The following is a 14,962-nucleotide window of genomic DNA, read 5'->3' on the forward strand; positions in this document are numbered from 1 at the left end:
TCATCTAGGCTAACTTTTTCAGTGCTTCAGTCCACCCATAGATGTAGAACTAGAAGAGGCCTGATCTTCTGGTTCTGAAGTCAATGGAAGCCTGGGGGCTCAGCACCTCTGCTAATCAGGCAGGTGTCGAAACCTGGATTTGCATACTTGACCTTAGGCCCTTGGCTCTCCATCAGAGCGGCTCACCCCTCTCTTTCCTTTCCACACATCTGCTGTGGCAGTGAGAAAACCTGTGGGGTGCACACTTTGTGCACTGAAGCTGGAGTTCAAAGGGAGCCTTTCCTGTGCGGTTGCTAAGAGGAACCTTCTTGTTGTAGCAACAGCAGCACAGTGTGAGCTGTGAATGCACAAAGGAAGCAGGTGGTGCCTGCGTAAACCTAAACCCCTCTTGCTAGCAAAAAGTTCCTCAAAGACGCCTGGCTTCCCTCATGCTGCAGGCTACTAACTCCTCTGTAAGTTTGGTGTCCTACTGCCTTTTCCTAGGCAGCTTGCAGCCGTGGTAGGGTGTGTGTCCAAGCCCCCTGTGGTCAGGACAGCAGAGAATGGGATCGCTGATTTGCCTTTGAGCTCTGGAGTTTGCATAGTTCTGTGGGTGTTGCTGTTTGACGTGACAGACACCTGGCAACGAACTGGTTATCACGGATGGCTGGCCTGCCAGTGAAGGGTGTCACCAGTTATCTCTGGAGCCCAGAGTCTCTCAGGAGCAGCAGCAGCAGCCTATGGGAGACGGCTTGGAATGAGCTAGTAGGATAGGGGCCAGGTACAGGTGGTGGATGGCTTGGTATTACAGGCCGTTCTCCTCAACCGTGAGTATCCAGGGCTGCAAACGGGGGTAGGGGACCATGAACCATCTCTCTTTGTCTCTCACATTAAATTAAGTGCTGGCAAAGGGTGCCAGACTGACAGCTCTGGGAGTGCATTCTTCTCATTAGCAACAGCACAGACGCAGCCCAGGCGATGCACACTAACCCCTTCTGCGCCATGCAATCACATGGCAGCCCTAATCTAATGGAGAGACCATTTCAGAACAGGAGACCTCCCATCCCCATGACCCATTCAGTTCTTAGCCTCGCTGCTAGCAAAGGGGGCAGGTAGCTCTTGCCATTGTAGGGCCCCTCACAGCTGTGAGGAGACAGGGCTTAATTGTAATGAAGAGCAAGAGGATTGTTTGCCGAGCCTGCTGGACACAGGCAGACCCTGGGATCCTCTCTGCTCTCTAGCTCTCAGGCTGACTAGCGCTAGCTAGTGTCAGGGCCTCTGTAGCTCCTGGCCAGGACTCTGCAGCCACGGGTAGACTGCTGCCCATGCTGCAGTGCTGAACATGGCTTTTGTGAGCATTACATTTTGAAAGCTCATGTGTCAAGGTATCTTTCCACCAGAGGTGATACAACATGATCAGATGCAGCGTCAGATATAACCAATATGCTTTTATGGTTGTGGTCACCAGAGTGTCGTGGCGGGGAACAAATCATTGTGGATAATGGAGGTTCCAGCGAAGCAGGTATATTTTCAGAGTTAATGACTAGCAGTTGGGAAACATGACCCTGCTTTGTGTTACAGAGAATGTGAGATAACTGAATTAGCAATATTTGGGCTTGCACTGGATTTCTATCACTTGAGTTAAGAAAATCAATGTTTTAAAGGTTTCAGAGGAACAGCCGTGTTAGTCTGTATTCGCAAAAAGAAAAGGAGTACTTGTGGCACCTTAGAGACTAACCAATTTATTTGAGCATGAGCTTTCGTGAGCCACAGCTCACTTCATCAGATGTGTACCGTGGAAACTGCAGCAGACTTTATATACACACAGAGAATATGAAACAATACCTCCTCCCACCCCACTGTCCTGCTGGTAATAGCTTATCTAAAGTGATCAGCAGGTGGGCCATTTCCAGCACAAATCCAGGTTTTCTCACCCTCCACCCCCCCACACAAATTCACTCTCCTGCTGGTGCTAGCCCATCCAAAGTGACAACTCTTTACATAATCAAGTCGGGCTATTTCCTGCATAGATCCAGGTTTTCTCACTTCCCCCCCACCCCCATACACACACATGACTTAGCCACTCCCAGTCTCTATTTAAGCCTAAATTACCTGCACATCCACCAATGTGATATATGCCATCATGTGCCAGCAATGCCCCTCTGCCATGTACATTGGTCAAACTGGACAGTCTCTACGTAAAAGAATAAATGGACACAAATCAGATGTCAAGAATTATAACATTCATAAACCAGTCGGAGAACACTTCAATCTCTCTGGTCACGCAATCACAGACATGAAGGTCGCTATCTTAAAACAAAAAAACTTCAAATCCAGACTCCAGCGAGAAACTGCTGAATTGGAATTCATTTGCGAATTGGATACTATTAATTTAGGCTTAAATAGAGACTGGGAGTGGCTAAGTCATTATGCAAGGTAGCCTGTTTCCTCTTGTTTTTTCCTACCCCCCCCCCCCCCAGATATTCTGGTTTAACTTGGATTTAAACTTGGAGAGTGGTCAGTTTAGATGAGCTATTACCAGCAGGAGAGTGAGTTTGTGTGTGTATGGGGGTGGGGGGGAAGTGAGAAAACCTGGATCTATGCAGGAAATAGCCCGACTTGATTATGTAAAGAGTTGTCACTTTGGATGGGCTAGCACCAGCAGGAGAGTGAATTTGTGTGGGGGGGTGGAGGGTGAGAAAACCTGGATTTGTGCTGGAAATGGCCCACCTGCTGATCACTTTAGATAAGCTATTACCAGCAGGACAGTGGGGTGGGAGGAGGTATTGTTTCATATTCTCTGTGTGTATATAAAGTCTGCTGCAGTTTCCATGGTACACATCTGATGAAGTGAGCTGTGGCTCACGAAAGCTCATGCTCAAATAAATTGGTTAGTCTCTAAGGTGCCACAAGTACTCCTTTTCTTTTTGCGAATGTTTTAAAGATTGCCGGGAGAGAACTTTGTTTGCACTGTGTCACCTCTGTTTGATTAGTTCAGCAATGTGTGGTGTTCACTGAAGTAGGATTTGTCCCTGATAATTAGGCACCAACGAATCGGATGTAAATCACTCATTTACATGAAGTATACAATGCAAAGTGTGCACAGTTCCATTTTGATGAAGTGAAGAGATGCAAAAGACTGTGTTGTCACCATGCCTCAGTGAGTCACAGCTGAGGATACGAGATTCAGGACAAACTGCTGAGAAATAGGGCAGACTCACCCCAAATTAGTGATTATTCTATTATTAGATATACCAAGCCTGAAACAAAAGTAAACTTCTGTCTTACCACACTAGTTAACTAGAAGTCAGAAATGCAGTCTCCTTAGGCATTCCAGCACACATTTCACCACCCAGACACTAGACTTTATGATGAATCATAGAAGATTAGGGTTGGAAGAGACCTAAGGAAGTAATCTAGTCCAACCCTCTGCGCAAAGCAGGACCAACCCCAACTAAATCACGCCAGCCAGGGCTTTGTCAAGCCAGGCCTTAAAAACATCTAAGGATGAGTGCTTATTGAAAACCAATTTCATGAGACAAAGAGTCCTTCTAATCCCAAGAGATCAGCCACGCAGCCAGGTCAATATATTGCTCAGATCTTACCTAACAATCATGCTGTTGCCAATCCTTTAGTATCTAATATATAAAGGTTTATTTATAAGAGAAAAGAAAGAGGAGAGAGTTAAAATGGTTAAGGAAATCAAATACATATAATCCTTGCAGAGTTCTTATATCAGGTTTGAAGCAGTGATGAATAAACTGCTGGCTTGTAAAGTCCTCAGTTCATTGATTGGAATACTCCTTTTAGTGTAAGTCTATAGTCCAGAGATCCGAGCAGGAAAGAGGCAAATGGAGATGCTTCCAGGGTCCTTTATATCTTCTCCCAGGTGGAGGGACTGCTCTCAGTCTTAGTTTGTGGAAAAGTACAGGCACAAGATGGAGTCCAGGGTCACATGCCCTTGCATTCTTTGATGACTCATAAGAGCAGCCATTACCACTGTGCCCTCTAAGCTGTGCGCATGTGCACGCGCACCCAGATCCTAAACCCCGGGCACATGGCGAAACACCGCACGCACAAAAATTTGCACAGAAGAAATTTTTTGCCCACACGGCCTGTCAAAAATTAGAGGGAACATTGGCCATTACCCATATTTTGGCTAAAGCATCTACAACGCACTCGGCAGGGATAAGCTTCTTCTATGGCCCATTTTGTCCTTTAATGGGCCATCTACTTGAATGGTCCATGTGCAATGTGCTGGCTAGACTGGATGTAAACTACCTTGTGGGTGTTACCCCAGAAGCAAACACATGAAATACTGGTACATAATCAATATTTATAACTTCAGATACAAAGATGATACATGCATATAAACAGGATAACCATATTTGATTGACTGTAACTTTTCCACTGATACCTTACATGAGATACTTTGTACAAGATTTGTTTCAATAATAGTGGCAATATTAATCATATAAATGGTCATATTTCAATCATACAGCATCATGTGTGTTCACCAAACATACCCACTACTTTAATAAGTGGGTGAAACAGTTTATCTCAGGTCTTAGGTGGCCCCGTCACTCTAGTAGCTGAGTCCCTCACAGTGCAGCAAGGATTTAGGAGCCCTGTTCTAGAGCTGGACCCACAGTGGGTAGGGTGGTCACCTTGGGTGGGGTGAACTGGGGTGAGGAGGCGAGCAGCAGCCAGGTGGGCACACCAGATGGACGGCAAGGAGATTAGCGGGGAGGCTAGGGATGGCCCTGGCCCTTAGGCACAGAGAGCAGACATGACATACCCAAGGTCACACATAAGACCCAGCTTTCCTGAGCCCAGTCCAGTGCCAATCATCTTGGCAAATTTGCACTGAAATGTCAAGGCTGCCTGAGAATTAGTGATTAGGCTGAAACATCTGGAGGCCTGAGAGAGACTGAATGTAACTGATCCCTCTGGAATTGTGCCAGAGTTAACGACTCATACCAATGCCTAAAGTGCCTTGTGTGATCTTCAGTGACCTTATAATAAATAAAGTGGGGGGATAGCTTCCTTTGATGGACACCCAGCCAGCCACCTGACCAAAAGAGCCAATGGGAAGGTAGAACTTTTTAAAGTTGGGAAAGAAACTTTCCCTTTGTCTGTTCTCTCTGGGCTGGAGGGTCAGAGTAGCCATGCCATAAGCCGCTAAGCCAGGTATGATTATAAGTCCTCAGATCAAGCCTAGAACTACTTATCTGAACTCCAATGTGTAAGTAGATCAGAATGTTAACTAGATGCAGTTAGGGTTATTTCTTATTGGCTTGTGGACTTCTCTGTGCTAACCCCAGATGCTTTTGTTTGTGTGTAACCTTTAAGCTGAACCCCCAAGAAAGCTATTTCGGGTGCTTGATTTTTGGAATTGCTCTTTTAAAATCTAGCAAAAGCCTAGGTTCCAGATGTATTTTCTTCCTTTTTGTTTTTAATAAAATTTACCTTTTTTAAGAACAGGATTGGATTTTTGGTGTCCTAAGAGGTTTGTGCATGTTGTTTGATTAGCTGGTAGCCACAGCTAATTTCCTTTGTTTCCTTTTTCAGCTCTTCCTGGGATGGGGGTGTAAGGGCTTGAGGGCACCTTACAGGGAGGAATTCCCAAGTGCTCCTTCCTGGGTTCAAAGGGGGTTTTGTTACATTTGGGTGATGGCAGCGTTTATCAAGCCAAGGTCAGAGAAAAGCTGTAACCTTGAGAGTTTAATACAAGCCTGGAGTGGCCAGTATTCATTTTTAAAATCCTTGCGGGCCCCACTTCTGCACTCGGAGTGACAGAGTTGGGATTCAGCCTTGACACAGCGGTCCTGGGCTGTGCTGTTCATCTCCTCTGAAAGATGAAGCATCGGAAAGACCAAACAGGGCCAAGTAAACAGCCAGACCAGATGAACTCTTAGGAAACACAGAGAATCTCTTCAGACAAGTGCCCTAAGTAAAGAGAGAAGGAGAGGAAGGATATAGGAGAGCTTCTGTTATGGTATCAGCCTGGCTTCCATGTTAGGGACCAGATCTGGAAATCAGCATCAATCCACAGAAGTCAGCAGAACTTTATGTCAATTTACATCAGCTGAGGATCTGGCCTCAATTCCCTCACCCGAGGTGTTCTGCATGGCACCGGCCCCACTTTCTGTAAGCTTTGCTCCATCCATGGTGACCTTCTAAACTCCTTCTTACAGCTTAACCAAGATAATGACGTCTCCCTCCCGCCCCCTGATGCTGTAGCTGAGATTCTGCCAGATAAGCAGATGCTCCTATATGAAAAGGCAGGCGGCCCAGCAGACAGTGACGTGGATGATGCAGACATGCTCAGAAGGTATGGGGAGCAGTGTTCCAGCTTGGGCTGGAAATCTCTTTGTCTCTGGTAGATGTGTCCTTAGGCACCTCCCCTGGTCCTCCTGCACCAGCTTCTTCCTCCTGCCTCCCACTGGTAGTCCATTGCTAGTGTCATTTTAGGAACATAGGGATTGGCTGACTGAACCAACCCCAAGGTCCATCTAGCCCAGTATCCTGTCTCTGTGGTGGCTTCAGAGGCAGGTGTGAGACCTCCACCTTGGGAAGCTAGGGAATAACCTGCTCTTATCAGAAGTTCCCTCCTAACCCCCAGCACTTTCTTTTTGTGAATATTTTGCCCCTGCTAGTAAGAGAATGATGGTCCTGACTGGAGCCAGTGACAGTGTGGGGAGTGGTGGGCAACCTTCCCTGTGATCCCTCCCTGAACCCATCCTGCAGTCCTGTGCCCCACACAGTTGGGCCAATGTCCTTCCATCCTGATATGTCTCACCGCTGAATCGTGTTGAATTGGGCCAGGCTGAGTAGTGGCTTCTTAATGCAGACACATCCCAAGGGCTCGCTGGAAGTCATTAGTAGACTCACTTCACTAGGACCACAAGTGAGATTGTACTCTGGCCCCAATGGTGCAAGAGCGCAGCATTAGCATGGGGCACACACATCCCAGCTCACTGGGCTTTGATTGGTTTTCTGGGGCACTTCCTGCCTCCCAGCTGACTCACAGGCCCAGCCAGGTAAAGTCAAACCATCTCTCACCACCTTCTGCTCAGCCCTCTCCCCTTCTCCTCCTGTGCTCCTCTGCCTCATTGGGCATAGGCTGCCCACTTCTGAGCTCGGTCTTCCTGGGGCAAGCCTGGCCAGCTGCTGGCCTGGTGGGACAGCACAGTGCATTAGGAATCACTTCACACCACAGAGGTCTGTCCATAATGTATTGCAGTGGGACCCAGCATGCCATTCAGCAGCGGGACCTAGTTCAGAAGGAGGTGAGCTGGTCAGGTTAGTCCATGGTAGGGGAAAGAACTAGAGGATATGGGGAGACAAAAGACAGGTGGTATTTAAGGACCCAACATCCTCTGCAAGGCAAAAGGCCCAGTTCCCCCCCCCACACACACACACACCTGCACCCTTCTCACAGCACCCTCATCGTGCCTGCCCCAATGGCCAGCTTCCAGCCTGCCTGACTTCTGGAAGCCCTCCTCCAGTATTGGGTTTCCATCTTGCCCAGTACAGTTGGCACAGGCTTCCCCAGCGCCTTGGGCAGGAGCGAACTGGTTGAGACCCCACCTTGACAGCACAGAGCTGATGCCTGGAGGCTGGGGCAAGCCACCAGAAGAAATGGCATGCCTTGACAGGGAGTACAGCTGTTTCTCCTTGTATTGCCTAGTGACTTGGGGCTGCTCCTGGATGCTCAGTTAGCTGTGGTGGCTGAGAGTTTGTTTGTTTTTCCATCTACCTTTGGCAAGAACCTAGGGACATCTCCACAGTCATCCAGGCCTTGTAAGTTCCAAACTGGGACCTGATCCAAGGTCCTTTGAAGTCAACAGAAAGACCCTCATTGACTCTGATAGGCATTGGATCAGGCCCTGGATCAGTGCTGTGGGCTACTGGCTGACTGCCAGACTAGCAGTGGCTCAGAGCAGGGGCATGTCACCCTTTGCTCCAAGATCTGCACTGGCTCCCAGGCAGCTTGAGGTGTTATTTTGGGCACCAGCAAACCAAACCGTCTTGAGACCTACCTGCTTCCTCCCTCAGGCAGGGAGTGACAAAGGGAAGGGACTTCACAAGTTATTTCTTGCTCAGATGGGCTTGCAGGTTGCCTGGCTCCCATCCATGACCCTTTGCTTTCTGCTCTGCAGAACCCAGGATGTCACCAGGTTCCATCTGGATCAGGTGAGTAAACGTGGCTGCTTGTTTTCACTCCTAGAGGAGACATGATGGTAAGGAACCAGGGAGGGCAATGGACAAAGCAGGCTAGAAATGTGGGTAACTGGGCACTCCAGGTCTGGCAAGGTACAACTAACATTGGCCAGACAGGAAAGGGGTGGGATGTGAGGCAGGGAGAGAAATGAGTGAGTCAGGACAACATGGGGCTCAGTGGACAATGTGAGTAACACTCTGTGGACACTGCTGGGCTTGGGCAGTGCCAGGTGGGTGGGAAGTAAGCAGCATGGGTGTGGTGGAGGCCTGTTGTTAGTCAATGGCTGTTGACTGTTTCATGTTGTTCTCAAGTGAGCTGCAAACCAAACCGCCAAAGATTCATCCAGCTGTAGTGCACCATTCTGTGCTCTGGCTCTGCAGCCTGTCTGTTGGAGGAAAGGCTAAATGAAGTGTGTGGCTTGTCATAACTTCCCAGGATAGCCATGGGAACAAGATCCATTCCGTTGATAATATACAGATAAATAGCTTGGCAGCTATTTTCCATTAAGGCTTGATCCGGAGCCCACTGAAGTCAGTGAGGATCTTTCCCTTGATTTTAACAGGATTTGTATCAGACCTGCAGCTAACTCTGTGTGTGACATGCACAGGGCCTCCCACCTAGATACCAGCAACCTACAGAGAGCAGGAGAAGCAAGAGCAAATGATGAGACATCCCAGCTGGCTGGCCATCTTAGTATTTGCAATTAAATGCTGCCCTCTGCGGGAAAGAATAGGAAGTGCCAGAGCATCATGCAGAATTGATCATGAAGGGATTTGATTTGAGCAGGGATTTAATTTTGTTTCAATTGTTCCACAATTTCAAAAGAAAAAAAAATCATTTTGTAGTGGTACAAAAAAAAAAGAACTGAAATTTCCCACAAAAGAACTTTCTGGGAAAAAATTGGGGCAGCTGGAGTGTGAGAGTGAGATACAAACATGCAGAGGGACTAGTCAGAGAAAGGTAACTGGGATGTGTTTCTGTATTGCCTTGCAATGAGCAACACTACATCGGACAGGGGGTAATTAGATACAGGCTAGTCCCAGGTGGCACCAAACTCCAGACTGGGATTTCCCATGGACCATCAGCAAGCAAAGTCTGTGTTACATAGAGCAACCTATCCAGAGTCAGGTCAGAGATTAGGGGTTCCTGGCTTCTAGTGTCATGCTCTCCAGTGAACCACATTGCCAGTCAGCAAAAATGAGGGGAGAAAGCAGAGCAAACCCGTTCTGTGAATGCCCGTTGATGTAAGCGCAGAGCTCTTCTGGGTGAAGATTTCACATGGGACAGCTGACCTAGCATCCCAGACAGCACAGTGCACATGGCCACATGCCAGCAGCAGACTCCAGCACTTGAGGACTCTGACGGCGCTCCTTTCATAGCAGCACAGCATGGGGCGCTCAGGTAGGACCAAGGGCAATTACAGGCCCCACCAAAATTGTTGACTTTAACAACAGGCTGACCTGACCCAGCTTCCCAGCCAAGGAGGGGACTCATCAGAGCTGCTCTTGGGCCACCTCTCTTGGGTTCAGAATGGTATGAAGTACTCCCTGCCCCTGCCAGAAGGTCCTCTCTTGTTGATTGTGTAACTATCCTACTGGGTGCAATAGGGAAATCTGTGCTGCCTAGAGGAGATGGTTTAGAAACCCCGTAAAAAGGCTCTCACTCTCTGTTAAATTCTGTGGGGTTTGGGAATCATGTTTGTAAGGACCCCAGAGGTTTCATCCCTATGAAAAAAGAAAAGGAGTACTTGTGGCACCTTAGAGACTAACCAATTTATTTGAGCATGAGCTTTCGTGAGCTACAGCTCACTTCATCAGATGTTTACCGTGGAAACATCTGATGAAGTGAGCTGTAGCTCACGAAAGCTCATGCTCAAATAAATTGGTTAGTCTCTAAGGTGCCACAAGTACTCCTTTTCTTTTTGCGAATACAGACTAACACGGCTGTTCCTCTGAAACCTATCCCTATGAAAGTGTCAAAGTCAGATTCAGGACTCACATAATTTGTCAGACCACTCTGTTTATTAGCACCTGCTAGTGCGCCCAGATGTGAGCCCTTCTCTGAGGTTCAAGGTAACTTATTTATACAGCTAAGCCAAAGCCAATTTAACATAAGAGACAAAAGAAAGCAGAAACTGACAAATATACATACATATCTTATTTGCATACTAACGTTTACCAATCTCCTAGCTCAGTAGGAGCTCTAAGTTAATTAGTTTGAGGACCCCTTGTCTCACACTCCTTAACGTTTCTCTTCCTGACAACTGTATTTCAACAAACCCTTCAAGTAGCATTTCTTTAATGAATTATTTCAGAGTAGCAGCCGTGTTAGTCTGTATTCGCAAAAAGAAAAGGAGTACTTGTGGCACCTTAGAGACTAACCAATTTATTTGAGCATGAGCTTTCGTGAGCTACAGCTCACTTCATCCGATGCATACTGTGGAAACTGCAGAAGACATTATATACACAGAGACCATGAAACAATACCTCCTCCCACCCCACTCTCCTGCTGGTAATAGCTTATCTAAAGTGATCATCAAGTTGGGCCATTTCCAGCACAAATCCAGGTTTTCTCACCCTCCGCCTCCGCCCCCCCCCCCCCCCAAACTCACTCTCCTGCTGGTAATAGCCCATCCAAAGTGACCACTCTCTTTAAACTGTGTATGATAATCAAGGTGGGCCATTTCCAGCACAAATCCAGGTTTTCTCACCCCCCCCCACCCCCCTCCAAAAACCACACACACAAACTCACTCTCCTGCTGGTAATAGCTTATCCAAAGTGACCACTCTCCTCACAATGTGTATAAAAATCAAGGTGGGCCATTTCCAGCACAAATACAGGTTTTCTCACCCCCCCACCTCCTTTTTTTTTTCCCCAAAAAAAACACACACACAAAAACTCATTCTCCTGCTGGTAATAGCTTATCCAAAGCGACCAGTCTCCCTACAATGTGCATGATAATCAAGGTGGGCCATTTCCAGCACAAATCCAGGTTTTCTCACCCCCCCCCCCACCCCCATACATACACAAACTCACTCTCCTGCTGGTAATAGCTCATCCAAAATGACCACTCTCCCTACAATAAGAAAAGGAGTACTTGTGGCACCTTAGAGACTAACCAATTTATTTGAGCATGAGCTTTCGTGAGCTACAGCTCACTTCATCGGATGCATACCATGGAGACAGTCTCCACGGTATGCATCCGATGAAGTGAGCTATAGCTCACGAAAGCTCATGCTCAAATAAATTGGTTAGTCTCTAAGGTGCCACAAGTACTCCTTTTCTTTTTGCGAATACAGACTAACACGGCTGTTACTCTGAAATCTCCCTACAATGTGCATGATAATCAAGGTGGGCCATTTCCAGCACAAATCCAGGTTTTCTCACCCCCCCACCCCCATACACACACAAACTCACTCTCCTGCTGGCAATAGCTCATCCAAACTGACCACTCTCCTTACAATGTGCATGATAATCAAGGTGGGCCATTTCCAGCACAAATCCAAGTTTAACCAGAACGTGGGGGGGGGGTGTGTGTAGAAAATAACAAGGGGAAATAGGCTACCTTGCATAATGACTTAGCCACTCCCAGTCTCTATTTAAGCCTAAATTAATAGTATCCAATTTGCAAATGAATTCCAATTCAGCAGTTTCTCGCTGGAGTCTGGATTTGAAGTTTTTTTGTTGTAAGATAGCGACCTTCATGTCTGTGATTGCGTGACCAGAGAGATTGAAGTGTTCTCCGACTGGTTTATGAATGTTATAATTCTTGACATCTGATTTGTGTCCATTTATTCTTTTACGTAGAGACTGTCCAGTTTGACCAATGTACATGGCAGAGGGGCATTGCTGGCACATGATGGCATATATCACATTGGTGGATGTGCAGGTGAACGAGCCTCTGATAGTGTGGCTGATGTTATTAGGCCCTTTGATGGTGTCCCCTGAATAGATATGTGGGCACAGTTGGCAACGGGCTTTGTTGCAAGGATAGGTTCCTGGGTTAGTGGTTCTGTTGTGTGGTATGTGGTTGTTGGTGAGTATTTGCTTCAGGTTGGGGGGCTGTCTGTAGGCAAGGACTGGCCTGTCTCCCAAGATTTGTGAGAGTGTTGGGTCATCCTTCAGGATAGGTTGTAGATCCTTAATAATGCGTTGGAGGGGTTTTAGTTGGGGGCTGAAGGTGACGGCTAGTGGCGTTCTGTTATTTTCTTTGTTGGGCCTGTCCTGTAGTAGGTGACTTCTGGGAACTCTTCTGGCTCTATCAATCTGTTTCTTCACTTCCGCAGGTGGGTATTGTAGTTGTAAGAAAGCTTGACAGAGATCTTGTAGGTGTTTGTCTCTGTCTGAGGGGTTGGAGCAAATGCGGTTGTATCGCAGAGCTTGGCTGTAGACGATGGATCGTGTGGTGTGGTCAGGGTGAAAGCTGGAGGCATGTAGGTAGGAATAGCGGTCAGTAGGTTTCCGGTATAGGGTGGTGTTTATGTGACCATTGTTTATTAGCACTGTAGTGTCCAGGAAGTGGATCTCTTGTGTGGACTGGACCAGGCTGAGGTTGATGGTGGGATGGAAATTGTTGAAATCCTGGTGGAATTCCTCAAGGGCTTCTTTTCCATGGGTCCAGGTGATGAAGATGTCATCAATATAGCGCAAGTAAAGTAGGGGCGTTAGGGGACGAGAGCTGAGGAAGCGGTGTTCTAAGTCAGCCATAAAAATGTTGGCATACTGTGGGGCCATGCGGGTACCCATAGCAGTGCCGCTGATCTGAAGGTATACATTGTCCCCAAATGTAAAATAGTTCTGGGTAAGGACAAAGTCACAAAGTTCAGCCACCAGGTTAGCCGTGACATTATCGGGGATAGTGTTCTTGACGGCTTGTAGTCCATCTTTGTGTGGAATGTTGGTGTAGAGGGCTTCTACATCCATAGTGGCCAAGATGGTGTTATCAGGAAGATCACCGATGGATTGTAGTTTCGTCAGGAAGTCAGTGGTGTCTCGTGCTGGAAATGGCCCACCTTGATTATCATACACATTTTAAAGAGAGTGGTCACTTTGGATGGGCTATTACCAGCAGGAGAGTGAGTTTGTGTGTGTGTGGGGGGGCGGGGCGGAGGGTGAGAAAACCTGGATTTGTGCTGGAAATGGCCCAACTTGATGATCACTTTAGATAAGCTATTACCAGCAGGAGAGTGGGGTGGGAGGAGGTATTGTTTCATGGTCTCTGTGTATATAATGTCTTCTGCAGTTTCCACAGTATGCATCGGATGAAGTGAGCTGTAGCTCACGAAAGCTCATGCTCAAATAAATTGGTTAGTCTCTAAGGTGCCACAAGTACTCCTTTTCTTTTTAATGAATTAGTGAGCTGTAGCTCACGAAAGCTCATGCTCAAATAAATTGGTTAGTCTCTAAGGTGCCACAAGTACTCCTTTTCTTTTTATAATTTCAATATAATTCATTCTTAATTCATTCTACTTTCACAATCCCTCCTTTTGGTCAAGCTACGCAATGACCAACAATGACTGGGTTCCACATATCAATCGTTCTTTATCTCTTTGTTCATCAGTAATATTTAAAATCATCAAATTAGCACTCTGGTTTGGGGCAGCTATCTGTGTAGCATGCCTGCCACAATTTTGGATACAACAGGAAAGTAACTGAAAATATACAAAAATTATTAGGATTCCAAACAGGAGAGTTAGGGCTCCCTGAAACAACCAGTTTCCTATGCCAGAGAAATTGAAAAGGTTACTTAGCCACTTCCATAAAGAACTTGGCTCTTCGTGGGGAAGATATGCGATTTGTTCTAAGTGGCTAGCATGATCTATTACCTCATTGGTGTTGTCTGGTATATACACACAGCAGTCTTTTCCAATGAGAGCACAAGTCCCTCCTTTTGCCGCCAGCACTATGTCCAATGCCTGACGGTTTTGGAGGGCCATCTGTCAGATTGCCCCTGTTTCTTTGGCCAGGGCTCTTAAACTTTCTCCGGTTTCATTTGCCATTATTTCAACCACTGCTTGTAACCTTAGGAGCCTTTCTGCATGGTGTATTACTCCCCCTAATGGTATTAAGGAACTGCCAATGGCCTCTTCCCAGGTTAAGGGGCTTATGTTATTTACGTGCCGTTGGGCATCTGTTAAGTCCCTTCTTTTTCACCTGAAATTGTGGAGGCGTTCTCGAGGGAAGGTTCCTAGCATTCGGAATTGTGGGACGAGTCGGGCAGGATAACAGGTTCCTGACCAATTAGCTGTTAGTTCGGTATAAGCTCTGGTCCCACACACCCAGTGATGGCCTATTAAGGCCAGGAAGGGTCGGTTGCACCCATTTGTCATATAGGTGTTTGCAAAGGAGGAGTAGTATCCCCCAAAGGGTACAGGGTAATTCTCCTTACGAGGAGTGGTATTATTTGCATGACATTGAAAGATTATATTGTTTTCACTAAGGTTACTGTAGGGACTGATTTCTCTGTTTGATCCCAGGTTGAGAAAAAATTCATATCTCCATACCCGGCCCGCCACTTTTTAGTTTTGTTTGAATAATCCCATACACCATTGGCCACAATATGCTGAAGGCAATGGCTTTTCCCCTGATCCAGCCCTGTCCCATTATACACCCAACACCAATGACCTTTTCCCTCCACCACACTTATCCATTTAGTTGCATTTATTCCCACCACTTCCCAAGTGTCATTGCTGATCCGTATTTTGTTAAACGGACGAGGCCCTCCAGTGAGGTCTGGGGACTTGAGTGGGATAGCTA

At 46.9% G+C, this 14,962-nt stretch overlaps 1 protein-coding gene across 6 annotated transcripts in view; it reads left to right on the plus strand.

Annotated features, from left to right (window-relative positions):
• The first annotated feature begins 375 nt into the window (after positions 1-375).
• The window catches only part of LOC125644170 (coiled-coil domain-containing protein 33), a 36,114-nt gene continuing 21,527 nt past the window's right edge, over positions 376-14,962 (plus strand). For 2 of the 6 annotated variants that reach the window (XM_075132915.1, XM_075132916.1), the window contains exons 1-3: positions 5,136-5,224; positions 6,177-6,313; positions 8,145-8,178. In XM_075132915.1, coding sequence (XP_074989016.1) covers positions 6,246-6,313; positions 8,145-8,178 — 102 coding nt within the window. In that variant the 5' untranslated portion in view covers positions 5,136-5,224; positions 6,177-6,245. Of the gene's footprint in view, positions 453-581; positions 807-5,096; positions 5,225-6,176; positions 6,314-8,144; positions 8,179-14,962 lie in introns of those variants that run through there. The other 4 variants (XM_048867719.2, XM_048867718.2, XM_048867721.2 and 1 more) reach the window with 4 other exon arrangements.

The sequence above is a fragment of the Caretta caretta genome, chromosome 10 (genome assembly GCF_965140235.1).
Source record: "Caretta caretta isolate rCarCar2 chromosome 10, rCarCar1.hap1, whole genome shotgun sequence".
Classification (NCBI taxonomy): Eukaryota; Metazoa; Chordata; order Testudines; family Cheloniidae; genus Caretta; species Caretta caretta.